The 25,052-nt window shown below is 60.4% G+C and overlaps 1 protein-coding gene across 1 annotated transcript in view; it reads right to left on the bottom strand.

Annotated features, from left to right (window-relative positions):
- Positions 1 to 668: 668 nt before the first annotated feature.
- cacna1fb (calcium channel, voltage-dependent, L type, alpha 1F subunit) overlaps positions 669 to 25,052 on the bottom strand; it is a 224,520-nt gene continuing 200,136 nt past the window's right edge. Inside the window, exons 39-45 of the mRNA XM_072489013.1 lie at positions 22,307 to 22,420; positions 19,836 to 20,032; positions 15,295 to 15,441; positions 10,057 to 10,208; positions 5,647 to 5,762; positions 4,414 to 4,731; positions 669 to 1,242 (exon numbers count right to left, since the gene is read on the bottom strand). Coding sequence (XP_072345114.1) covers positions 991 to 1,242; positions 4,414 to 4,731; positions 5,647 to 5,762; positions 10,057 to 10,208; positions 15,295 to 15,441; positions 19,836 to 20,032; positions 22,307 to 22,420 — 1,296 coding nt within the window. The 3' untranslated portion in view covers positions 669 to 990. The remainder of the gene's footprint in view (positions 1,243 to 4,413; positions 4,732 to 5,646; positions 5,763 to 10,056; positions 10,209 to 15,294; positions 15,442 to 19,835; positions 20,033 to 22,306; positions 22,421 to 25,052) is intronic.

Raw genomic sequence — 25,052 nt, 5'->3', positions numbered from 1 at the left:
CGAGAAGGACGAGGGCAGCAGACGCCATGAGGAACACCCGCCTGCACGTTCCTCCTCCGAACCCCCCCCCCCCCCCAGTCAGACACACACACACTATCCTGACTTGGAAATATATCCGTCGTTCCTTCATTGTCGTTCAATCCTAAATGTGCTGTGGGAGGGATAAGCGGAATAATACAAAAAACAGGATAACGCCGGTTTTGTCAGATCAGAAGACAAGCTGGGCTGTCCTTTATTTCGGTTTAGCCCCGAGCGAGATGGGGGGGGGGGGGCGGGGGTGATATCACATGACTAACAATCTATTGGCTGCAGCTATAACAAAAACATTGGTTGGTTTCTTATTGGATCATCTCTGGGTGCAAACTGTCGACCTCACCCGTGACGATGGGACGCTGGGTGACAACTGGGGGATTCGCGTGCGGGCGCCTCCATTTCTGCCTTGTTTCCCACACGGAATGGTCCCACTGAGGGCCGGGGGTGGGGGGGGGGGGGGGGGGGAGGGGCGGTGGGTGGGTAGGCGCTGACTTGACACCTCCTCGGCCATTTTGAATTTGTCCACGAGCCGTCGGCCATTTTGAATGTCAGACATTTTGAAAATTTCAGGTTACTGCTCCCTCCCCCACATCACCCGCCCCCACCCCCACCCCCACTACACCCCTCCGCCACCCCGGCTTCACACCCTCACCGAATGTTCCCCCGCTCCCACCACCCGCCCAAAAGCCCACGCACCCCAAGTGGGACAGGTCTGAATCGGAAAAAATTGGCAGGGAGTCCCCTTGGGGGTGAAGATGGCTGCCAGGGAGCGCGGGTGTCACATGTTGCCTGGGAGACATTTCCTGAGGGATTTGCCGATGTCCAGAGTTGCGACAGGGGAAAGGGGCCGGCTGGAGGGATGCGGAGGGAATAAAAACAGATCTCCCTTTTCTTTTGGGGTTCCAACATCATCCGGAGAATGGGGAGGACGGCGGGGCGTGGAGAGGAGGGGAAGGGCTAGAAGGGGCTGCCGCACGTCATCTCGTCACAAAGCTCCTCTTCGGCAGGGCCGCGCGTGGATTCCTCATCGCTGTAGGCCGGAGCGTAGTCGCGGCGACCGGGCCCACGCGGCCGCCGCCCCAGCAGGTCGCTCGCCGCGCTCTCCATCTCATCTACGGTCATGTGGCAGGCGTCGGCAATCTCTCGCTTGGCAAACGCCACGAACTTGGGATCCCGAGCGTAGAGTTCCAACCCCTCGGAGATCAGTACCTGAGAGAGAGAGAGAGAGAAAGAGAAAGAGTGTAAGAGACAGAGAGAGACACAGAGAGTGAGAGAGAGAGAGAGAGAGAGTGAGAGTGAGAGACAGAGAGAGACACAAAGAGAGAGAGAGAATGTGTGAGAGAGAGAGAGAGAGAGAGTGTGAGAGAGAGAGAAAGAGAAAGAGTGTGAGAGATAGAGAGAGACACAGAGAGTGAGAGAGAGAGAGAGAGAGAGTGAGAGACAGAGAGAGACACAAAGAGAGAGAGAGAATGTGTGAGAGAGAGAGTGTGAGAGACAGAGAGAGAGACACAGAGAGAGAGACAGTGTGAGAGAGAGAGGGAGACTGTGTGAGAGAGAGGGAGACTGTGTGAGAGAGAGAGAGAGAGAAAGAGTGTGAGAGACAGAGAGAGACACAGAGAGTGAGAGAGAGAGAGTGTGAGAGACAGAGAGACACACAAAGAGAGAGAGAGAATGTGTGAGAGAGAGAGTGTGAGAGACAGAGAGAGCGACACAGAGAGAGAGACAGTGTGAGAGAGAGAGGGAGACTGTGTGAGAGAGAGAGAGAGAGAGTGTGAGAGAGAGAGAGAGAGAAAGAATGTGAGAGACAGAGAGAGACACAGAGAGTGAGAGAGAGAGAGAGTGTGAGAGACAGAGAGAGACACAAAGAGAGAGAGAGAATGTGTGAGAGAGAGAGTGTGAGAGACAGAGAGAGAGAGACACAGAGAGAGAGAGACAGTGTGAGAGAGAGAGGGAGACTGTGTGAGAGAGAGAGAGTGTGTGAGACAGGGAGAGACAGAGAGAGAGAGAGTGTGAGGGAGAGTGTGTGAGAGACAGAGAGAGAGTGTGAGAGAAAGAGAGAGAGAGACACAGAGAGAGAGAGAGAGAGAAAGGGAGAGTGTGAGAGAGAGAGAGAGAGTGTGAGAGAGAGAGAGAGAGAGAGAGAGTGTGAGAGACAGAGACAGAGAGACACGTGTGAGTGATGTGACCATCAATTCACACGGCAGCACGGTAGCATGGTGGTTAGCACAATTGCTTCACAGCTCCAGGGTCCCAGGTTCGATTCCCGGCTTGGGTCACTGTCTGTGCGGAGTCTGCACGTTCTCCCCGTGACTGCGTGGGTTTCCTCCGGGTGCTCCGGTTTCCTCCCACAGTCCAAAGATGTGCAGGTTAGGTGGATTGGCCATGATAAATTGCCCTTCGTGTCCAAAATTGCCCTTAGTGTTGGGTGGGGTTACTGGGTTATGGGGATAGGGTGGAGGTGTGGGCTTGGGTAGGGTGCTCTTTACAAGAGCCGGTGCAGACTCGATGGGCCGAATGGCCTCCTTCTGCACTGTAAATTCTATGTAATCTATGAGACGGAGAGTAGAAGTTAACAGTGGTTTATCAGCTAGAACTGTGCCTGCCTGCGACTGCTCTGTACTGAGTGCCGCCTACAGGCTGCAGGTCCATATACCTCCCCGAGGGGGCGGAGCCAGGGGCGGAGCCCACAAGGGCACCAACATGATACAGTGCGGTGTAATGTGATACAATGGTCCATAGGTGGAGCCCACAAGGGCAAAAACATAGTACAATGCAATACAGTGGTGAATGGTTGCCATAATACATTCACCACATTGCGAGAGTGTGTGTGTGAGAGAGAGAGTGTGTATGTGAGAGAGAGGGAGAGTGTGTGTGAGAGAGAGAGACACACAGAGAGATAGAGACAGAGAGAGAGAGTGTGTGAGAGAGAGAGGGACAGAGACTGAGACAGAGGGAGAGAGAGACAGAGAGAGAGAGAGAGAGACAGAAAGAGGGACAGAGACAGAAAGTGAGAGACAGAAAGAGAGAGAGACAGAGAGAGAGATGAGACAGTGGGAGAGAGAGAGGGAGGGAGAGAGAGAGAGAGACAGAAAAAGAGACAGAGCGAGACAGAGAAACAGAGAGAGAGAGAGACAGAAAGAAAGATAGAAAGAGAGAGGCAGAGAAACAGAGAGCGAGATGGAGAAACTGAGAGAGGCTGTAGTAAACCACTGTAATGTATAATATGTGTATTGTGGTAAACTGCCCCTGTTTTATATGTAATGTGGTAAACCACTGCCTGCTGGCTCCGCCTCCCCTCGGGCCCGGTATAAAGGTGGTTGGCTCCGCCTCCCCTCGGGCTCGGTATAAAGGTGGCTGGCTCCGCCTCTCCTCGGGCTCGGTATAAAGGTGGCTGGCTCCGCCTCCCCTCGGGCCCGGTATAAAGGTGGCTGGCTCCGCCTTCCCTCCCTCAGGCCCGGTATAAAGGTGGCTGGCTCCGCCTCTCCTCGGGCCCGGTATAAAGGTGGCTGGCTCCGCCTCTCCTCGGGCCCGGTATAAAGGTGGCTGACTCCGCCTCTCCTCGGGCCCGGTATAAAGGTGGCTGGCTCCGCCTCTCCTCGGGCCCGGTATAAAGGTGGCTGGCTCCACCTCCCCTCGGGCTTGGTATAAAGGTGGCTGGCTCCACCTCCCCTCGGGCTTGGTATAAATGTGGCTGGCTCCGCCTCCCCTCGGACACGGTATAAAGGTGGCTGGCTCCGCCTCCCCTCGGGCTGGGTATAAAGGTGGCTGGCTCCGCCACCCCCGGGCTGGGAATAAAGGTGGTTGGCTCCGCCTCCCCTCGGGCTCGGTATAAAGGTGGCTGGCTCCGCCTCCCCTCGGGCCCGGTATAAAGGTGGCTGGCCCCGCCTCCCCTCGGGCTCGGTATAAAGGTGGCTGGGTCCGCCTCCCCTCGGGCTCGGTATAAAGGTGGCTGGCTCCGCCTCCCCTCGGGCTCGGTATAAAGGTGGCTGGCTCCGCCTCCCCTCGGGCTCGGTATAAAGGTGGCTGGCTCCGCCTCCCCTCGGGCTCGGTATAAAGGTGGCTGGCTCCGCCTCCCCTCGGGCCCGGTATAAAGGTGGCTGACTCCGCCTCCCCTCGGGCTCGGTATAAAGGTGGCTGGTCTCCGCCTCCCCTCGGGCCCGGTATAAAGGTGGCTGGCCCCGCCTCCCCTCGGGCCCGGTATAAAGGTGGGGGATTAGGTTAGCTGGGATATTAAATGGTGTGGGGAGTGAGGGTGGAGAGTGGGATTAGACCGGCTGGGATATTAAATGGTGTGGGGAGTGAGGGTGGAGAGTGGGATTAGACCGGCTGGGATATTAAATGGTGTGGGGAGTGATGGGGTTAGACGGGAATCGAACTCACTGCTTCCACCAGGCTGTCGGCACTGTCCTGCTTGTCGTTGTAACGATGGTCAAGCTGCCCGGGGACTCTGAGCGTCGCCGCGGTGTAGGTTCGGTACGGCGAATCCTGCGGCTCTGAGTACCAGCGGCTCTGGGGGAGGGAGGTCAGGCTCCGGTTGGTCTTGTCCCAGGCCTCCTCGGGCTCCACCAGGATCAGAGGGGCGTAGAAGAGGCGGCTGCGCCTGGCTTGCGAAGGTGGTGGGGTGGCCCAGGACTGGGTCGAGCCGGCGGACGAGGGACTGCTGCTCCGTCGGGAATCGTAGCTCGCCGTGTCGTAGGCCTGTGGCATGAAAGACAGAGAGTTCACGTCCGGTCATGTCAGCTGTGCGGTGGGGAGGGCCCTGGCAATTCGACTAAGAGGGGCATCGCAGTTCACCACACACTCGCCGCTCCCGAGACCGCACCCCACCCTCCCGTCCCAACAACAACATTCCCACCCAGGAGCAGAGCCCCCCCCCCCCGCCCCAGATCGCGGGTGTCGCCTGGGCTATTCAACTCGGCAGGGCCTCGCAATCTCGGGCCTTACTGGCCGCGTTGGGGTTTTTCAGCAGTTGGGAGTTGGGGGGAGAGGGGTGGAAAGATTCTCCAGTGATTTTCCAGCTCCCCAGTCCCCGCCCCCCCCCCCCAACCCCTAACCTCCCATCTCTTCCCCCCCCCCCCCCCCCCCCCCCCCCCCCCCCCCCCCCCATGAAAGGTTTTGAGGCTGTGGGGGTATCAATTGGAAATTTCAACCCGAGATAGATTGATTTCTGTTGGGTAAGGTTGGGGTGAAGGTTTACGGATCCGAGGTGGTTAGAGAGAGTAATCTGACTGACTGGTGGGATAGGCTCGAGAGGGGCTGAATGGGCCTCCTCCTGTTCCTGTGTAACAGGCTGGAGAGGGGCTGAATGGGCCTCCTCCTGTTCCTGTGTAACCGGCTCGAGAGGGGCTGAATGGGCCTCCTCCTGTTCCTGTGTAACAGGCTCGAGAGGGGCTGAATGGGCCTCCTCCTGTTCCTGTGCAACAGGCTGGAGAGGGGCTGAATGGGCCTCCTCCTGTTCCTGTGTAACCGGCTCGAGAGGGGCTGAATGGGCCTCCTCCTGTTCCTGTGCAACAGGCTTGCGAGGGGCTGAATGGGCCTCCTCCTGTTCCTGTGTAACAAGCTTGTGCTGCCAGAGAGATCGCTGCGGCCCTGTGAAAGGTGTTGCTGGTGTACCTGCTGCTGGAAGGTTCGGCGAGGTTGCTTGCGCTGCTGGTAGGTGCCGGGAATGGGCGTGTCATCGCCGCTCTCCTGCCGGCTCAGGCACTGAATCCTAAAGTTAGTCGTGCGCCCTGGAAGTGAAAAACGGAGGCAGTTATATTCGAACGAACCGCGGACGTCACAAACATCAAAAGCACACACAACGCAGAGGACAGAGCTTCCAATTCCACATCAATTGTGGGATTAGTTTGGGGATTGATACAGGGCTATGGGGAGAGAGTGGGACAGTGGGATTAGTTTGGGGATTGATACAGGGCTATGGGGAGAGAGGGGGCAGTGGGATTAGTTTGGGATTGATACAGGGCTATGGGGAGAGAGTGGGACAGTGGGATTAGTTTGGGGATTGATACAGGGCTATGGGGAAAGAGCGGGACAGTGGGATTAGTTTGGGGATTGATACAGGGCTATGGGGAGAGAGTGGGACAGTGGGATTAGTTTGGGGATTGATACAGGGCTATGGGGAAAGAGCGGGACAGTGGGATTAGTTTGGGGATTGATACAGGGCTATGGGGAGAGAGTGGGACAGTGGGATTAGTTTGGGGATTGATACAGGGCTATGGGGAAAGAGCGGGACAGTGGGATTAGTTTGGGGATTGATACAGGGCTATGGGGAGAGAGTGGGACAGTGGGATTAGTTTGGGGATTGATACAGGGCTATGGGGAAAGAGCGGGACAGTGGGATTAGTTTGGGGATTGATACAGGGCTATGGGGAAAGAGCGGGACAGTGGGATTAGTTTGGGACTGATACAGGGCTATGGGGAGAGAGTGGGACAGTGGGATTAGTTTGGGGATTGATACAGGGCTATGGGGAAAGAGCGGGACAGTGGGATTAGTTTGGGACTGATACAGGGCTATGGGGAGAGAGTGGGACAGTGGGATTAGTTTGGGGATTGATACAGGGCTATGGGGAGAGAGTGGGACAGTGGGATTAGTTTGGGGATTGATACAGGGCTATGGGGAGAGAGGGGGCAGTGGGAATAGTTTGGGATTGATACAGGGCTATGGGGAGAGAGTGGGGCAGTGGGATTAGTTTGGGGATTGATACAGGGCAATGGGGAGAGAGTGGGGCAGTGGGATTAGTTTGGGGATTGATACAGGGCTATGGGGAGAGAGCGGGGCAGTGGGATTAGTTTGGATTGCTACAGGGCTATGGGGAGAGAGTGGGGCAGTGGGATTATTTGGATTGCTACAGGGCTATGGGGAGAGAGCGGGGCAGTGGGATTAGTTTGGGGATTGATACAGGGCTGTGGGGAGAGAGCGGGGCAGTGGAATTAGTTTGGGATTGATACGGGCTATGGGGAGAGAGTGGGGCAGTGGGATTAGTTTGGGGATTGATACGGGCTATGGGGTGAGAACGGGGCAGTGGGATTAGTTTAGGATTGATACAGGGCTAAGGGAGAGCGGGGCAGTGGAATTAGTTTGGGGATTGATACAGGGCTATGGGGAGAGAGCATGGCAGTGGTATTAGTTTGGGGATTGATACAGGGCTATGGGGAGAGAGTGAGGCAGTGGGATTAGTTTGGGATTGATACAGGGCTATGGGGAGAGAGTGGGGCAGTGGGATTAGTTTGGGATTGATACAGGGCTCTGGGGAGAGAGCGGGGCAGTGGGATTAGTTTGGGGATTGATACAGGGCTGTGGGGAGAGAGCGGGGCAGTGGAATTAGTTTGGGATTGATACGGGCTATGGGGAGAGAGTGGGGCAGTGGGATTAGTTTGGGGATTGATACGGGCTATGGGGTGAGAACGGGGCAGTGGGATTAGTTTAGGATTGATACAGGGCTAAGGGAGAGCGGGGCAGTGGAATTAGTTTGGGGATTGATACAGGGCTATGGGGAGAGAGCGGGGCAGTGGGATTAGTTTGGGGATTGATACAGGGCTATGGGGAGAGAGCAGGGCAGTGGGATTAGTTTGGGATTGATACAGGGCTAAAGGGAGCGAGCTGGGCAGTGGGATTAGTTTGGGATTGATACAGGCCTATGGGGAGAGAGCGGGGCAGTGGGATTAGTTTGGGATTGCTACAGGGCTATGGGGAGAGAGCGGGGCAGTGGGATTAGTTTGGGATTGATACAGGGCTAAGGGAGAGCGGGGCAGTGGGATTAGTTCGGGGTTGATACAGGGCTATGGGGAGAGAGCGGGGCAGCGGGATTAGTTTGGGGATTGATACAGGGCTATGGGGAGAGAGCGGGACAGTGGGATTAGTTTGGGTTTGATACAGGGCTATGGGGAGAGAGCAGGGCAGTGGGATTAGTTTGGGGATTGATACAGGGCTAAGGGGGGAGAGTGGGGCAGTGGGATTAGTTTGGGGATTGATACAGGGCTATGGGGAGAGAGCGGGGCAGTGGGATTAGTTTGGGATTGATACAGGGCTATGGGGAGAGAGTGGGGCAGTGGGATTAGTTTGGGATTGATACAGGGCTATGGGGAGAGAGCGGGGCAGTGGGATTAGTTTGGGGATTGATACAGGGCTGTGGGGAGAGAGCGGGGCAGTGGAATTAGTTTGGGATTGATACGGGCTATGGGGAGAGAGTGGGGCAGTGGGATTAGTTTGGGGATTGATACGGGCTATGGGGTGAGAACGGGGCAGTGGGATTAGTTTAGGATTGATACAGGGCTAAGGGAGAGCGGGGCAGTGGAATTAGTTTGGGGATTGATACAGGGCTATGGGGTGAGAGCGGGGCAGTGGGATTAGTTTGGGGATTGATACAGGGCTATGGGGAGAGAGCGGGGCAGTGGGATTAGTTTGGGATTGATACAGGGCTATGGGGAGAGAGCAGGGCAGTGGGATTAGTTTGGGATTGATACAGGGCTAAGGGGAGCGAGCGGGGCAGTGGGATTAGTTTGGGATTGATACAGGCCTATGGGGAGAGAGCGGGGCAGTGGGATTAGTTTGGGATTGCTACAGGGCTATGGGGAGAGAGCGGGGCAGTGGGATTAGTTTGGGATTGATACAGGGCTAAGGGAGAGCGGGGCAGTGGGATTAGTTCGGGATTGATACAGGGCTATGCGGAGAGAGCGGGGCAGCGGGATTAGTTTGGGGATTGATACAGGGCTATGGGGAGAGAGCGGGGCAGTGGGATTAGTTTGGGTTTGATACAGGGCTATGGGGAGAGAGCAGGGCAGTGGGATTAGTTTGGGGATTGATACAGGGCTAAGGGGGGAGAGTGGGGCAGTGGGATTAGTTTGGGGATTGATACAGGGCTATGGGGAGAGAGCGGGGCAGTGAGATTAGTTTGGGGATTGATACAGGGCTACGGGGAGAGAGCGGGACAGTGGGATTAGTTTGGGGATTGATACAGGGCTACGGGGAGAGAGCGGGACAGTGGGATTAGTTTGGGGATTGATACAGGGCTACGGGAGAGAGCGGGACAGTGGGATTAGTTTGGGGATTGATACAGGGCTATGGGGAGAGAGCAGGGCAGTAGGATTAGTTTGGGATTGATACAGGGCTATGGGGAGACAGCGGGGCAGTGGGATTAGTTTGGGGATTGATACAGGGCTATGGGGAGAGAGCGGGGCAGTGGGATTAGTTTGGGGGTTGATACAGGGCTATGTGGGGAGAGTGGGGCAGTGGGATTAGTTTGGGGATTGATACAGGGCTATGGGGAGAGAGTGGGAGAGTGGGATCAGTTTTGGGATTGATACAGGGCTATGGGGAGAGAGCGGGGCAGTGGGATTAGTTTGGGGATTGATACAGGGCTATGGGGAGAGAGTGGGAGAGTGGGATCAGTTTTGGGATTGATACAGGGCTATGGGGAGAGAGCAGGGCAGTGGGATTAGTTTCGGGATTGATACAGGGCTGAGGGAGCGCGGGGCAGTGGGATTAGTTTGGGATTGATACAGGGCTATGGGGAGAGTGCGGGACAGTGGGATTAGTTTGAGGATTGATACAGGGCTATGGGGAGAGAGCGGGGCAGTGGGATTAGTTTCGGGATTGATACAGGGCAATGGGAGAGAGCGGGGCAGTGGGATTAGTTTGGGGATTGATACAGGGCTGTGGGGAGCGCGGGGCAGTGGGATTAGTTTGGGATTGATGCAGGGCTATGGGGAGAGCGGGGCAGTGGGATTAGTTTGGGGATTGATACAGGGCTATGGGGAGAGCGGGGCAGTGGGATTAGTTTGGGATTGATGCAGGGCTATGGGGAGAGCGGGGCAGTGGGATTAGTTTGGGATTGATACAGGGCTATGGGGAGAGCGGGGCAGTGGGATTAGTTTGGGGATTGCTACAGGGCTATGGGGAGAGAGCGGAGCAGTGGGATTAGTTTGGGGATTGATACAGGGCTAAGGGAGCGCGGGGCAGTGGGATTAGTTTGGGGATTGATACAGGGCTAAGGGAGCGCGGGGCAGTCTTCGTGGCTGATCTACCTGCTGGCGTGGGAGGTAACAGGCGTCTCCGTGGTGACCGTCTGGCGTCGGAATGTGCAGGTAGCTCGCTGTCATGTTGGTCATAGCGATTGGAAGCCAGCGTGTTGTTGTAAACACCACGGTACGCATCCGGCTCCCTAAATTCCGGTGGCCTGTCGTGAGAGATCAGATCAGTTGATATTCCCGACAAGGACTGCAGAAATGGAAGAAAATCAGGCTTCAGCGACCCCCTCCCCCCACTCTGATTGCAGAGACCCACGCATTCCTGCCAAACATCCCATCACCATAAAGCTCAGCACATTCCAAACTCCACTGTCCCAATGTCCCAACAGGGGCGCCGTCTGAATGCCCTGTCGCGAAGCACGCTGAACCACCCTCGCTCCCGGCCTGGCAACCACTCCATCCTTAAAATCACAGCCCTGTTTTCAGACCTCCTGACAACCCTCCCTATCCCTGTAACCTCCTCCAGCCCCAACAACCCTCCCCATCCCTGTAACCTCCTCCAGCCCCAACAACCCTCTCTATCTCTGTAACCTCCTCCAGCCCCTACAACTCTCCTTATCTCTGTAACATCCTCCAGCCCCGACAACTCTCCTTATCTCTGTAACATCCTCCAGCCCCAACAACCCTCCTTATCTCTGTAACATCCTCCAGCCCCAACAACCCTCCCTATCTCTGTAACCTCCTCCAGCCCCCACAACCCTCCCTATCTCTGTAACCTCCTCCAGCCCCCACAACCCTCCCTATCTCTGTAACCTCCTACAGCCCCTACAACCCTCCCTATCTCTGTAACCTCCTCCAGCCCCTACAACCCTCCCTATCTCTGTAACCTCCTCCAGCCTCTACAACCCTCCCCATCTCTGTAACCTCCTCCAGCCTCTACAACCCTCCCTGTCTCTGTAACCTCCTCCAGCCCCTACAACTCTCCCTATCTCTGTCACCTCCTCCAGCTCCTACAACCGTCCCTATCTTTGTAACCCTCCCTATCTCTGTAACCTCCTCCAGCCCCTACAACCCTCCCTATCTCTGTAACCTCCTCCAGCCCCTATAACTCTCCCTATCTCTGTAACTTCCTCCAGCCTCGACAACCCTCCCTATCTCTGTCACCTCCACCAGTCTCCAGAACCTTCCCTGCCTGAGTAATGGAGTGCATCACTGTCGGAGGGTCAGTACTGATGGAGCGGGACAGCACGGTGGCGCAGTGGGTTAGCACTGCTGCCTCATGGCGCCGAGGTCCCAGGTTCGATCCTAACCCTGGGTCACTGTCCGTGCGGAGTTTGCACATTCTCCCCGTGTCTGCGTGGGTTTCACCCCCACAACCCAAAAGATGTGCAGGTTAGGTGGATTGGCCACGCTAAATTGCCCTTTAATTGGAAAAAAATGAATTGGGTACTCTAAATTTAGAAAACAAAAAAAAAGTACTGAGGGAGCACCGTGCTGTCGGAGGGTCATTGCTGAGGGAGCGCCGCACTGTCGGAGGGTCAGTGCTGAGGGAGCGCCGCACTGTCGGAGGGTCAGTGCTGAGCGAGCGCCGCACTGTCGGAGGGTCAGTACTGAGCGAGCGCCGCACTGTCGGAGGGTCAGTGCTGAGGGAGCGCCGCACTGTGGGAGGGTCAGTGCTGAGGGGGCACCGCACTATCGGAGGGTCATGACTGAGGGAGCGCCACACTGTCGGAGGGTCAGTGCTGAGGGAGCGCCACACTGTCTGAGGGTCAGTACTGAGGGAGCGCCGCACTGTGGGAGGGTCAGTGCTGAGGCAGCACCGCACTATCGGAGGGTCATGACTGAGGGTGCGCCGCACTGTCGGAGGGTCAGTGCTGAGGGAGCGCCACCCTGTGGGACGGTCAGTGCTGAGGGAGCGCCGCACTGTCGGAGGGTCAGTGCCGAGGGAGCGCCGCACTGTCGGAGGGTCAGTGCTGGGGGAGCGTCGCACTGTCGGAGGGTCAGTGCTGAGGGGGCGCCGCACTGTCGGAGGGTCAGTGCCGAGGGAGCGCCGCACTGTCGGAGGGTCAGTGCTGAGGGAGCACCGCACTGTCGGAGGGTCAGTGCTGAGGGAGCGCCGCACTGTCGGAGGGTCAGTGCTGAGAGAGCGCCGCACTGTCAGAGGGTCAGTGCTGAGGGAGCGCCGCATTGTCGGAGGGTCAGTGCTGAGGGAGCACCGCACTGTCGGAGGGACATTGCTGAGGGAGCGCCGCACTGTCGGAGGGTCAGTGCTGAAGGAGCGCCGCACTGTGGGAGGGTCAGTGCTGGGGGAGCGCCTCACTGTCGGAGGGTCAGTGCTGAGGGAGCGCCGCACTGTCGGAGGGTCAGTGCTGAGGGAGCGCCGCACTGTCGGAGGGTCAGTGGTGAGGGAGCGCCGCACTGTCGGAGGGTCAGTGCTGAGGGAGCACCGCACTGTCGGAGGGTCAGTGCTGAGGGAGCGCCGCACTGTGAGAGGGTCAGTGCTGAGGGAGCGCCACACTGTCGGAGGGTCAGTGCTGAGGGAGCGCCGCACTGTCAGATGGTCAGTGCTGAGGGAACGCCGCACTGTCGGAGGGTCAGTGCTGAGGGAGCGCCGCACTGTCGGAGGGTCAGTGCTGAGGGAGCGCCGCACTGTCGGAGGGTCAGTGCTGAGGGAGCGCCGCACTGTCGGAGGGTCAGTGCTGAGGGAGCGCCGCACTGTCGGAGGGTCAGTGCTGAGGGAGCGCCGCACTGTCGGAGGGTCAGTGCTGTGAGAACGCCGCACTGTCGGAGGGTCAGTGCTGAGGGAGCGCCGCACTGTCGGAGGGTCAGTGCTGTGAGAACGCCGCACTGTCGGAGGGTCAGTACTGAGGGAGCGCCGCACTGTTGGAGGGTCAGTGCTGAGGGAGCGCCGCACTGTCGGAGGGTCAGTTCTGAGGAAGAGCCGCACTGTCGGAGGGTCAGTGCTGAGGGAGCGCCGCACTGTCGGAGGGTCAGTGCAGAGGGAGCGCTGCACTGTCGGAGGGTCAGTGCTGAGGGAACGCCGCACTGTGGGAGGGTCAGTGCTGAGGGGGCACCGCACTATCGGAGGGTCATGACTGAGGGAGCGCCACACTGTCGGAGGGTCAGTGCTGAGGGAGCGCCACACTGTCTGAGGGTCAGTACTGAGGGAGCGCCGCACTGTGGGAGGGTCAGTGCTGAGGCAGCACCGCACTATCGGAGGGTCATGACTGAGGGTGCGCCGCACTGTCGGAGGGTCAGTGCTGAGGGAGCGCCACCCTGTGGGACGGTCAGTGCTGAGGGAGCGCCGCACTGTCGGAGGGTCAGTGCCGAGGGAGCGCCGCACTGTCGGAGGGTCAGTGCTGGGGGAGCGTCGCACTGTCGGAGGGTCAGTGCTGAGGGGGCGCCGCACTGTCGGAGGGTCAGTGCCGAGGGAGCGCCGCACTGTCGGAGGGTCAGTGCTGAGGGAGCACCGCACTGTCGGAGGGTCAGTGCTGAGGGAGCGCCGCACTGTCGGAGGGTCAGTGCTGAGGGAGCGCCGCACTGTCAGAGGGTCAGTGCTGAGGGAGCGCCGCATTGTCGGAGGGTCAGTGCTGAGGGAGCACCGCACTGTCGGAGGGACATTGCTGAGGGAGCGCCGCACTGTCGGAGGGTCAGTGCTGAAGGAGCGCCGCACTGTGGGAGGGTCAGTGCTGGGGGAGCGCCTCACTGTCGGAGGGTCAGTGCTGAGGGAGCGCCGCACTGTCGGAGGGTCAGTGCTGAGGGAGCGCCGCACTGTCGGAGGGTCAGTGGTGAGGGAGCGCCGCACTGTCGGAGGGTCAGTGCTGAGGGAGCACCGCACTGTCGGAGGGTCAGTGCTGAGGGAGCGCCGCACTGTGAGAGGGTCAGTGCTGAGGGAGCGCCACACTGTCGGAGGGTCAGTGCTGAGGGAGCGCCGCACTGTCAGATGGTCAGTGCTGAGGGAACGCCGCACTGTCGGAGGGTCAGTGCTGAGGGAGCGCCGCACTGTCGGAGGGTCAGTGCTGAGGGAGCGCCGCACTGTCGGAGGGTCAGTGCTGAGGGAGCGCCGCACTGTCGGAGGGTCAGTGCTGAGGGAGCGCCGCACTGTCGGAGGGTCAGTGCTGAGGGAGCGCCGCACTGTCGGAGGGTCAGTGCTGTGAGAACGCCGCACTGTCGGAGGGTCAGTGCTGAGGGAGCGCCGCACTGTCGGAGGGTCAGTGCTGTGAGAACGCCGCACTGTCGGAGGGTCAGTACTGAGGGAGCGCCGCACTGTTGGAGGGTCAGTGCTGAGGGAGCGCCGCACTGTCGGAGGGTCAGTTCTGAGGAAGAGCCGCACTGTCGGAGGGTCAGTGCTGAGGGAGCGCCGCACTGTCGGAGGGTCAGTGCAGAGGGAGCGCTGCACTGTCGGAGGGTCAGTGCTGAGGGAACGCCGCACTGTGGGAGGGTCAGTGCTGAGGGAGCACCACACTGTCGGAGGGTCAGTGCTGAGGGAGCGCCGCACTGTCGGAGGGTCAATGCTGAGGGAGCGCCGCACTGTCGGAGGGTCAGTGCTGAGGGAGCGCCGCACTGTCGGAGGGTCAGTGCTGAGGGAGCGCCGCACTGTCGGAGGGTCAGTGCTGAGGGAGCGCCGCACTGTCGGAGGGTCAGTGCTGAGGGAGCGCCGCACTGTCGGAGGGTCAGTGCTGAGGGAGCACCACACTGTCGGAGGGTCAGTGCTGAGGGAGCGCCGCACTGTCGGAGAGTCAGTGCTGAGGGAGCGCCGCACTGTCGGAGGGTCAGTGCTGAGGGAGCGCCGCACTGTCGGAGGGTCAGTGCTGAGGGAGTGCCACACTGTCGGAGGGTCAGTACTGAGGGAGCGCCGCACTGTCGGATGGTCAGTGCTGAGGGAGCGCCGCACTGTCGGGGGGTCAGTGCTGAGGGAGTGCCGCGCTGTCGGGGGGTCAGTGCTGAGGGAGCGCCGCACTGTCGGAGAGTCAGTGCTGAGGGAGCGCCGCACTGTCGGAGGGTCAGTGCTGAGGGAGCGCCGCACTGTCGGAGGGTCAGTGCTGAGGGAGTGCCGCGCTGTCGGGGGGTCAGTGCTGAGGGAGCGCCGCACTGTCGGAGAGTCAGTGCTGAGGGAGCGCCGCACTGTCGGAGGGTCAGTGCTGAGGGAGCGCCGCACTGTCGGAGGGTCAGTGCTGAGGGAGCGCTGCACTGTCGGAGGGTCCGTGCTGAGGGAGCGCCGCACTGTCGGAGGCTCCACTCATGTAAAATGTTCAGGTAAACTTTGCTCTATTTCAGAACAATATCTGTCCTTACCTGTCTCTGGATGGTACACTCTCATTGTCCTCGTCCCGACTGTAGTATTCTGGCTCCCCGGAGGGACTGTCTTCAACGTAATCCCCTCTGGAAACCGAATCCTCTTTCCGAATGCCCAGGGAGTGGTCTTCACTCTTAGAATCTCTCCTATCCCATCGGAATACAAACATGATTAGGAACAGAATCCAAAACACACCTCCCGCCGTCTCCCTCAATCCCCACCCTCTCCCCGTATCCCTCAATCCCCACTCTCTCCCCGTATCCCTCAATCCCCACCCTCTCCCCGTATCCCTCAATCCCCACCCTCTCCCCGTCTCCCTCAATCCCCACCCTCTCCCCGTCTCCCTCAATCCCCACCCTCTCCCCGTATCCCTCAATCCCCACCCTCTCCCCGTCTCCCTCAATCCCCACCCTCTCCCCGTCTCCCTCAATCCCCACCCTCTCCCCGTCTCCCTCAATCCCCACCCTCTCCCCGTATCCCTCAATCCCCACCCTCTCCCCGTCTCCCTCAATCCCCACCCTCTCCCCGTATCTCGCAATCCCCACCCTCTCCCCGTCTCCCTCAATCCCCACCCTCTCCCCGTCTCCCTCAATCCCCACCCTCTCCCCGTATCCCTCAATCCCCACCCTCTCCCCGTCTCCCTCAATCCCCACCCTCTCCCCGTCTCCCTCAATCCCCACCCTCTCCCCGTCTCCCTCAATCCCCACCCTCTCCCCGTATCCCTCAATCCCCACCCTCTCCCCGTCTCCCTCAATCCCCACCCTCTCCCCGTATCTCGCAATCCCCACCCTCTCCCCGTCTCCCTCAATCCCCACCCTCTCCCCGTCTCCCTCAATCCCCACCCTCTCCCCGTCTCCCTCAATCCCCACCCTCTCCCCGTCTCCCTCAATCCCCACCCTCTCCCCGTCTCCCTCAATCCCCACCCTCTCCCCGTATCTCGCAATCCCCACCCTCTCCCCGTCTCCCTCAATCCCCACCCTCTCCCCGTCTCCCTCAATCCCCACCCTCTCCCCGTCTCCCTCAATCCCCACCCTCTCCCCGTCTCCCTCAATCCCCACCCTCTCCCCGTCTCCCTCAATCCCCACCCTCTCCCCATCTCCCTCAATCCCACCCTCTCCCCGTATCCCTCAATCCCCACCCTCTCCCCGTGTCCCTCAATCACCACCCTCTCCCCTTCTCCCTCAATCCCCTCTCCCCGTATCCTCAATACCCACCCTCTCCCAGTATCCCTCAATCCCCTCTCCCCGTCTCCCTCAATCCCACCCTCTCCCCGTATCCCTTAATCCCCACTCCCCGTCTCCCTCAATCCCACACTCTCCCCGTCTCCCTCAATCCCCACCCTTTCCCCGTATCCCTTAATCCCCACTCCCCGTCTCCCTCAATCCCCACCCTCTCCCCGTCTCCCTCAATCCTCACCCTCTCCCCGTCTCCCTCAATCCCACCCTCTCCCCGTCTCCCTCAATCCCCACCCTTTCCCCGTATCCCTTAATCCCCACTCCCCGTCTCCCTCAATCCCCACCCTCTCCCCGTCTCCCTCAATCCCCACCCTCTCCCCGTCTCCCTCAATCCCCACCCTCTCCCCGTCTCCCTCAATCCCCACCCTCTCCCCGTCTCCCTCAATCCCCACCCTCTCCCCGTCTCCCTCAATCCCCACCCTCTCCCCGTCTCCCTCAATCCCCACCCTCTCCCCGTCCCCCTCAATCCCCACCCTCTCCCCGTCTCCCTCAATCCCCACCCTCTCCCCGTATCGCTCAATCCCCACCCTCTCCCCGTCTCCCTCAATCCCCACCCTCTCCCCGTCTCCCTCAATCCCCACCCTCTCCCCGTCTCCCTCAATCCCACCCTCTCCCCGTCTCCCTCAATCCCCACCCTCTCCCCGTATCCCTCAATCCCCACCCTCTCCCCGTCTCCCTCAATCCCCTCTCCCCGTCTCCCTCAATCCACACCCTCACCCGTGTCCCTCAATCCCCACCCTCTCCCCGTCTCCATCAATCCCCACCCTCTCCCCGTCTCCCTCAATCCACACCCTCACCCGTGTCCCTCAATCCCCACCCTCTCCCCGTCTCCATCAATCCCCACCCTCTCCCCGTCTCCCTCAATCCCCACCCTCTCCCCGTCTCCCTCAATCCCCACCCTCTCGCCGTCTGCCTCAATCCCCACCCTCTCCCCGTATCCCTCAATTCCCACCCTCTCCCCTTATCCCTCAATCCCCACCCTCTCCCCGTCTCCCTCAATCCCCACCCTCCCCGTCTCCCTCAATCCCCACCCTCTCGCCGTCTGCCTCAATCCCCACCCTCTCCCCGTATCCCTCAATCCCACCCTCTCCCCGTATCCCTCAATCCCCACCAACTCCCCGTATCCCTCAATCCCCACCCTCTCCCCGTATCCCTCAATCCCCACCCTCTCCCCGTATCCCTCAATCCCCACCCTCTCCCCGTCTCCCTCAATCCCCACCCTCTCCCCGTCTCCCTCAATCCCCACCCTCTCCCCGTCTCCCTCAATCCCCACCCTCTCCCCGTATCCCTCAATCCCCACCCCCGTATCCCTCAACCCCCACCCTCTCCCCGTCTCCCTCAATCCCCACCCTCTCCCCTTATCCCTCAATCCCCACCCTCTCCCCGTCTCCCTCAATCCCCACCCTCTCCCCGTCTCCCTCAATCCCCACCCTCTCCCCGTCTCCCTCAATCCCCTCTCCCCGTCCCCCTCAATCCCCACCCTCTCCCCGTCTCCCTCAATCCCCACCCTCTCCCCGTCTCCCTCAATCCCCTCTCCCCGTCCCCCTCAATCCCCACCCTCTCCCCGTCTCCCTCAATCCCCACCCTCTCCCCGTCCCCCTCAATCCCCACCCTCTCCCCGTCTCCCTCAATCCCCTCTCCCCGTCTCCCTCAATCCCCACCCTCTCCCCGTCTCCCTCAATCCCCACCCTCTCCCCGTCCCCCTCAATCCCACCCTCTCCCCGTCTCCCTCAATCCCCTCTCCCCGTCTCCCTCAATCCCCACCCTCTCCCCGTCTCCCTCAATCCCCACCCTCTCCCCGTCCCCCTCAATCCCACCCTCTCCCCGTCTCCCTCAATCCCCAGCCTCTCCCCGTCTCCCTGAATCCCCACCCTCTCCCCGTCTCCCTCAATCCCCACCCTCTCCCCGTCTCCTTCAATCCCCTCTCCCCGTCTCCCTCAATCCCCACCCTCTCGCCGTCTGCCTCAATCCCCACCCTCTCCCCGTATCCCTCAATCCCCACCCTCTCCCCGTATCCCTCAATCCCCACCCTCTCCCCGTCTCCCTCAATCCCCACCCTCTCCCCGTCTCCTTCAATCCCCTCTCCCCGTCTCCCTCAATCCCCACCCTCTCGCCGTCTGCCTCAATCCCCACCCTCTCCCCGTATCCCTCAATCCCCACCCTCTCCCCGTATCCCTCAATCCCCACCCTCTCCCCGTCTCCCTCAATCCCCACCTTCTCCCCGTCTCCCTCAATCCCCACCCTCTCCCCGTCTCCCTCAATCCCCACCCTCTCCCCCGTCTCCCTCAATCCCCACCCTCTCCCCGTCTCCCTCAATCCCCACCCTCTCCCCGTCTCCCTCAATCCCCACCCTCTCCCCGTCTCCCTCAATCCCCACCCTCTCCCCCGTCTCCCTCAATCCACACCCTCTCCCCCGTCTCCCTCAATCCCCACCCTCTCCCCCGTCTCCCTCAATCCCCACCCTCTCCCCCGTCTCCCTCAATCCCCACCCTCTCCCCCGTCTCCCTCAATCCCCACCCTCTCCCCCGTCTCCCTCAATCCCCACCCTCTCCCCGTCTCCCTCAATCCCCACCCTCTCCCCGTCTCCCTCAATCCCCACCCTCTCCCCCGTCTCCCTCAATCCACACCCTCTCCCCCGTCTCCCTCAATCTCCACCCTCTCCCCCGTCTCCCTCAATCCCCACCCTCTCCCCCGTCTCCCTCAATCCCCACCCTCTCCCCCGTCTCCCTCAATCCCCACCCTCTCCCTGTCTCCCTCAATCCCCACCCTCTCCCCCGTCTCCCTCAATCCCCACCCTCTCCCCGTCTCCCTCAATCCCCACCCCCACCCCGTCTCCCTCAATCCCCACCCTCTCCCCGTCTCCCTCAATCCCCACCCTCTCCCCCGTCTCCCTCATTCCCCACCCTCTCCCCGTCTCCCTCAATCCCCACCCTCTCCCCCGTCTCCCTCAATCCCCACCCTCTCCCCGTCTCCCTCAATCCCCACCCTCTCCCCGTCTCCCTCAACCTCCTCCATTTGATTCTGAATCTTGCCTGACTCCCTCGTTCGCCTCGTGCTTTCACTGTTGAGGTGGGTGGGGAGTAGGTAAGGACAGTGTACAGTGGCGAAGGGTGAGGGGGTGGGGGTTATTTTCAATATGGATGCCTCGCACAGTCGAATAGCCAAACTGAGGCTTCCTGGAGGAAGCAGTGGAACGGCTGGATGACGATATCAACAGCAGTGAGTTGCTGGGGTGCAGGGGCGGGGAGGAGGGGTCGGCAGGGCGGGGGGGGGGGGGGCACAGGCCCGGATCGAAGGACCGTTACCTGGCGTTGGAAGGCACCCTCTCCGGACTAGGGGGACGGGTCCCACCGGTGTCGTCCTGGCTGCCGTCCTGGACGGGCATTGCTGACCCATTCACCACCCTCTTCCCACTGGCATCCTGGGATATTTCATTGCTGATCCGGATGGTCACGGAATGCAAGGAAGTGTCCGAAACCTTCGAATCACGTCTCTCCATATTCTGCACAGGAGGAGTCAAACATTCATCAAACACTCCCAGGACAGGTACAGCACGGGGTTAGATACAGAGTAAAGCTCCCTCTACACTGTCCCATCAAACACTCCCAGGACAGGCACAGCACGGGGTTAGATACAGAGTAAAGCTCCCTCTACACTGTCCCCATCAAACACTCCCAGGACAGGTACAGCACAGGGTTAGATACAGAGTAAAGCTCCCTCTACACTGTGCCCATCAAACACTCCCAGGACAGGCACAGCACAGGGTTAGATACAGAGTAAAGCTCCCTCTACACTGTCCCCATCAAACACTCCCAGGACAGGTACAGCATGGGGTTAGATACAGAGTAAAGCTCCCTCTACACTGTCCCCATCAAACACTCCCAGGACAGGTACAGCACGGGGTTAGATACAGAGTAAAGCTCCCTCTACACTGTCCCCATCAAACACTCACTGGACAGGTACAGCACGGGGTTAGATACAGAGTAAAGCTTCCTCTACACTGTCCCATCAAACACTCCCAGGACAGGTACAGCACGGGGTTAGATACAGAGTAAAGCTCCCTCTACACTGTCCCATCAAACACTCCCAGGACAGGTACAGCACGGGGTTAGATACAGAGTAAAGCTCCCTCTACACTGTCCCCATGAAACACTCCCAGGACAGGTACAGCACGGGGTTAGATACAGAGTAAAGCTCCCTCTACACTGTCCCCATCAAACACTCACTGGACAGGCACAGCACGGGGTTAGATACAGAGTAAAGCACCCTCTACACTGTCCCATCAAACACTCCCAGGGCAGGTACAGCACGGGGTTAGATACAGAGTAAAGCCCCCTCTACACTGTCCCATCAAACACTCCCAGGACAGGTACAGCACGGGGTTAGATACAGAGTAAAGCTCCCTCTACACTGACCCCATCAAACACTCCCAGGACAGGTACAGCACGGGGTTAGATACAGAGTAAAGCTCTCTCTACACTGTCCCATCAAACACTCCCAGGACAGGTACAGCACGGGGTTAGATACAGAGTAAAGCTCCCTCTACACTGACCCCATCAAACACTCCCAGGACGATTACAGCACGGGGTTAGATACAGAGTAAACCAGTCCCACATTCTCCCCACTCCCCGTGGGAGCGAGTCCCACGTTCTCCCCACTCCTCGTTGGAGCGAGTCCCACATTCTCCCCACTCCTCGTGGGAGCGAGTCCCACATTCTCCCCACTCCCCGTGGGAGCGAGACCCACATTCTCCCCACTCCCCGTGGGAGCGAGTCCCACATTCTCCCCATTCCCCGTGGGAGCGAGTCCCACATTCTCCCCACTCCCCGTGGGAGCGAGTCCCACATTCTCCCCATTCCCCTTGGGAGCGAGTCCCACATTCTCCCCATTCCCCGTGGGAGCGAGTTCCACATTCTCCCCACTTCCCGTGGAGCGAGTCCCACACTCTCCCCACTCCCCGTGGGAGCGAGTCCCACATTCCCCCCACTCCCCGTGGGAGCGATTCCCACATTCTCCCCACTCCCCGTGGGAGCGAGTCCCACGTTCTCCCCACTCCCCGTGGGAGCGAGGTCAACATTCTCCCCACTCCCCGTGGGAGCGAGTCCCACATTCTCCCCACTCCCCGTGGGAGCGAATGTCACATTCTCCCCACTCCCCGTGGGAGCGAGTCCCACATTCTCCCCACTCTCCATGGGAGCGGGTCCCACATTCTCCCCACTCCCCGTGGGAGCGAGTCCCACATTCTCCCCACTCCCTGCGGGAGCGAGTCCCACATTCTCCCCACTCCCCGTTGGAGCGAGTCCCACATTCTCCCCACTCCCCGTGGGAGCGAGTCCCACATTCTCCCCGCTCCCCATGGGAGCGAGTCCCACATTCTCCCCACTCCCCGTGGGAGCGAGTCCCACATTCTCCCCACTCCCTGTGGGAGCGAGTCCCACATTCTCCCCACTCCCCGTGGGAGCGAATCCCACATCCTCCCCACTCCCCGTGGGAGCGAGTCCCACATTCTCCCCACTCCCCGTGGGAGCGAGTCCCACATTCTCCCCACTCTCCGTGGGAGCGAGTCCCACATTCTCCCCACTCCCCGGGGGAGCGAGTTCCACATTCTCCCCACTCCCCGTGGGAGCGAGTCCCACATTCTCCCCGCTCCCCGTGGGAGCGAGTCCCACATTCTCCCCTCTCCCCGTGGGAGCGAGTCCCACATTCTCCCCACTCCCAGGGTGATGACGCTATTGGTGATAATGTGAATTGGAATAATTGAATTGCAAGCACTGACTGGGAAAGTCTCTGCCGCTCCCCTTGTTCTCTCCTCTTCGGGATCCTCCAGAAGGTCACACGAGATTGCCCGTCTTATTTCTGGGCCAATGTCCTGTAGGGTCCGTAATCCAGCCTGACATGCGGGAAAAGAAATCGAATGATGACCAGAAAAATAAATGATCAACCATTCAAATCATGATGGCACAGTGGTTAGCACAGTTGCTTCACAGCGTCAGGGACCCAGGTTCGATTCCCCGCTGGGTCACTGTCTGTGCGGAGTCTGCACGTTCTCCCCGTGTCCGTGTGGGTTTCCTCCGGGTGCTCCGGTTTCCTCCCACAGTCCAAAGACGTGCTTGTTAGGTGAATTAGACATTCTGAATTCTCCCTCTGCGTACCCGAACAGGCGCCGGAATGTGGCGACGAGGGGATTTTCACAGTAACGTCATTGCAGTGTGAATGTGAGCCGACTTGTGACAGTAAAGATTATTGTTATGAAAATCCATCCCACCCGGACTTCCGGCGATGGCCATGGAGTGAGTTGCTGCAGATTTTCTCCCGCGCAAGGTGGATTTCCTTTGTTCCTTCCCCACCCAAATGTTATTGGGCGGGATTCTGCAATAATCGGGCTACGTCCGTGCACCGGCGTGAAAACCGGTGCCAACCACTCCGGCGTCAACAGCCCCCAACAGTGAGGAAGTCTCCACTTTCCCGGGGGCTAGGTTGACGCCGGAGTGGTTCCCGCAGCCTCAGCCAGCGCCGGAGGGCCGACGCGAGACCGCGCATGCGCAGAACGGCAGCCGTATTTCCGCGCATGCACGGGGGTTCCCTTCTCCGCGCCGGCCCCCGGGGCAAAATGGCGGAGCCCCCCCCCCCAGGGGCCTGGGGCGGAGGAATGAAGGCCCCCACGGAACCAGCCCGCCCGCATATCGGTAGGCCCCGATCGTGGGCCAGGCCACCGTGGCCCCCCCCCTCCCCGGGGTTGGATCCCCCACCCCAGGACGGCCCCCGCACACTCACCTGCCAGGTCTTGCCGGGCGTGAGGTGAGTAATTCACACCGGCGGGACTGGGCAAACCGTGATGGCCACTCGGCGCCATCGGGGCCTACCGATCGGCGGGCGGGCTGGTTCCATAGGGCCCACTTTACTCCGCGCCGGGCCCCCGTCGGGCTCCGCCATATTGCCCGGGGGCCGACGTGTAGAAGGGGACCCCCGCTGGATTCTCCGGCCCGGATGGGCCGAAGTCCCGCCCGGGAAATTGCCTGTCCCGCCGGCGTAAATCAAAGCTGGTATTTACCGGCGGGACCAGGCGGCGTGGGCGGGCTCCGGGGTCCTGGGGTGGGGGGGCCGCGGGGCGATCTGGCCCCTGGGGGTGCCCCCACGGTGGCCTGGCCCGCGATCGGGGCCCACCGATCCGCGGGCGGGCCTGTGCCGTGGGGGCACTCTTTCCCTTCCGCCTCCGCCACGGCCTCCACCATGGCGGAGGCGGAAGAGACTCTCCCCACTGCGCATGCGCGGGAAACTGACAGCGGCCGCTGACGCTCCCGCGCATGCGCCGCATTTCCGCGCCAGCTGGCGGGGCGGAAATCCCTCCGGCGTCGGCCTAGCCCCTCAATGTTGGGGCTCGGCCCCCAAAGATGCGGAGCATTCCGCACCTTTGGGCCGGCGCGATGCCCGTCTGATTGGCGCCGTCTTTGGCGCCAGTCGGCGGACATCGCGCCGTTGGGGGAGAATTTCGCCCTAGATGTGGGACTGTTGGCGGGTGAGGGGGGGTGAGAGTGGGTGAGGGGGGGGTGAGAGTGGGGGAGTGGATGAGGGGGTGGGTGAGCGGCTAAGGGGGTGTGTAAGCGGGTGAGGGGGGGTGTGAGCGGGTGAGGGGGTGTGTAAGTGGGTGAGGGGGTGTGTAAGCGGGTGAGGGGGGGATGAGACAGGGGTGCCCGCTCTCCCCGTTGCTTTTCGGCTTGAGGATGGAGCCGTTGGCAATGGCGCTTTGGGCATGGGGGGATTGGAGAGGGGTTGATCGGGGTAGGGGGGGTGGGGTGTGTCGAAGGTAGGGGGCGGAATTCTCCGCAGTCGGCGCGATGTCCGCCGACCGGCGCCAAAAACGGCGCGAATCAGTCCGGCATCGCGCCGCCCCAAAGGTGCGGAATCCTCCGCACCTTGACCGGCCGAGCCCTAACCTTGAGGGGCTAGGCCCGCACCGGACTGATTTCCGCCCCGCCAACTAGCTCGGCAATGACATTGCTGGGCGGGAGCGTTAGCGGCCGCTGACGGCATCCCCGCGCATGCGCAGTGGGGGGAGTCTGTTCCGCCTCCGCCATGGTAGAGACCGTGGTGAAGGCGGAAGGAAAAGAGTGCCCCCTCGGCACAGGCCCGCCCGTGGATCGGTGGGCCCCGATCGCGGGCCAGGCCACCGTGGGGGGCCGCCAACCGGCGCGGCGCGATTCCCGTCCCCGCCGAATCTCCGGTGCCGGAGAATCTCCCCCAGGGTCTCGCTATGTGCTGACAATTTATTGTTATGTATCTCGGACTCGGTGGGCAGCATCGGAGGGATCATGGAGATTTGGGGGGAATTTGGTCGGTTTTCGGGGTACAAATTGAACATGGGGAGGAGCGAGGTGTTCCAGATCAATGCCAGAGGGCAGGAGAGGAGGTTAGGGGAGTGGCTCATCCGGGTGACGGGGGCGGGTTTTCGGTTTCCCGGGATACAGGCGGCGCGGGGATGGACCCAGCTTGAATCTGGCAGGACTGGTGGAGGGAATCAGGGT

The sequence above is a fragment of the Scyliorhinus torazame genome, chromosome 22 (assembly GCF_047496885.1).
Source record: "Scyliorhinus torazame isolate Kashiwa2021f chromosome 22, sScyTor2.1, whole genome shotgun sequence".
NCBI lineage: Eukaryota > Metazoa > Chordata > Chondrichthyes > Carcharhiniformes > Scyliorhinidae > Scyliorhinus > Scyliorhinus torazame.
The sequence above is the reverse complement of the archived record's forward strand: the minus strand, read 5'-3'. Positions and strand labels throughout refer to the sequence as shown.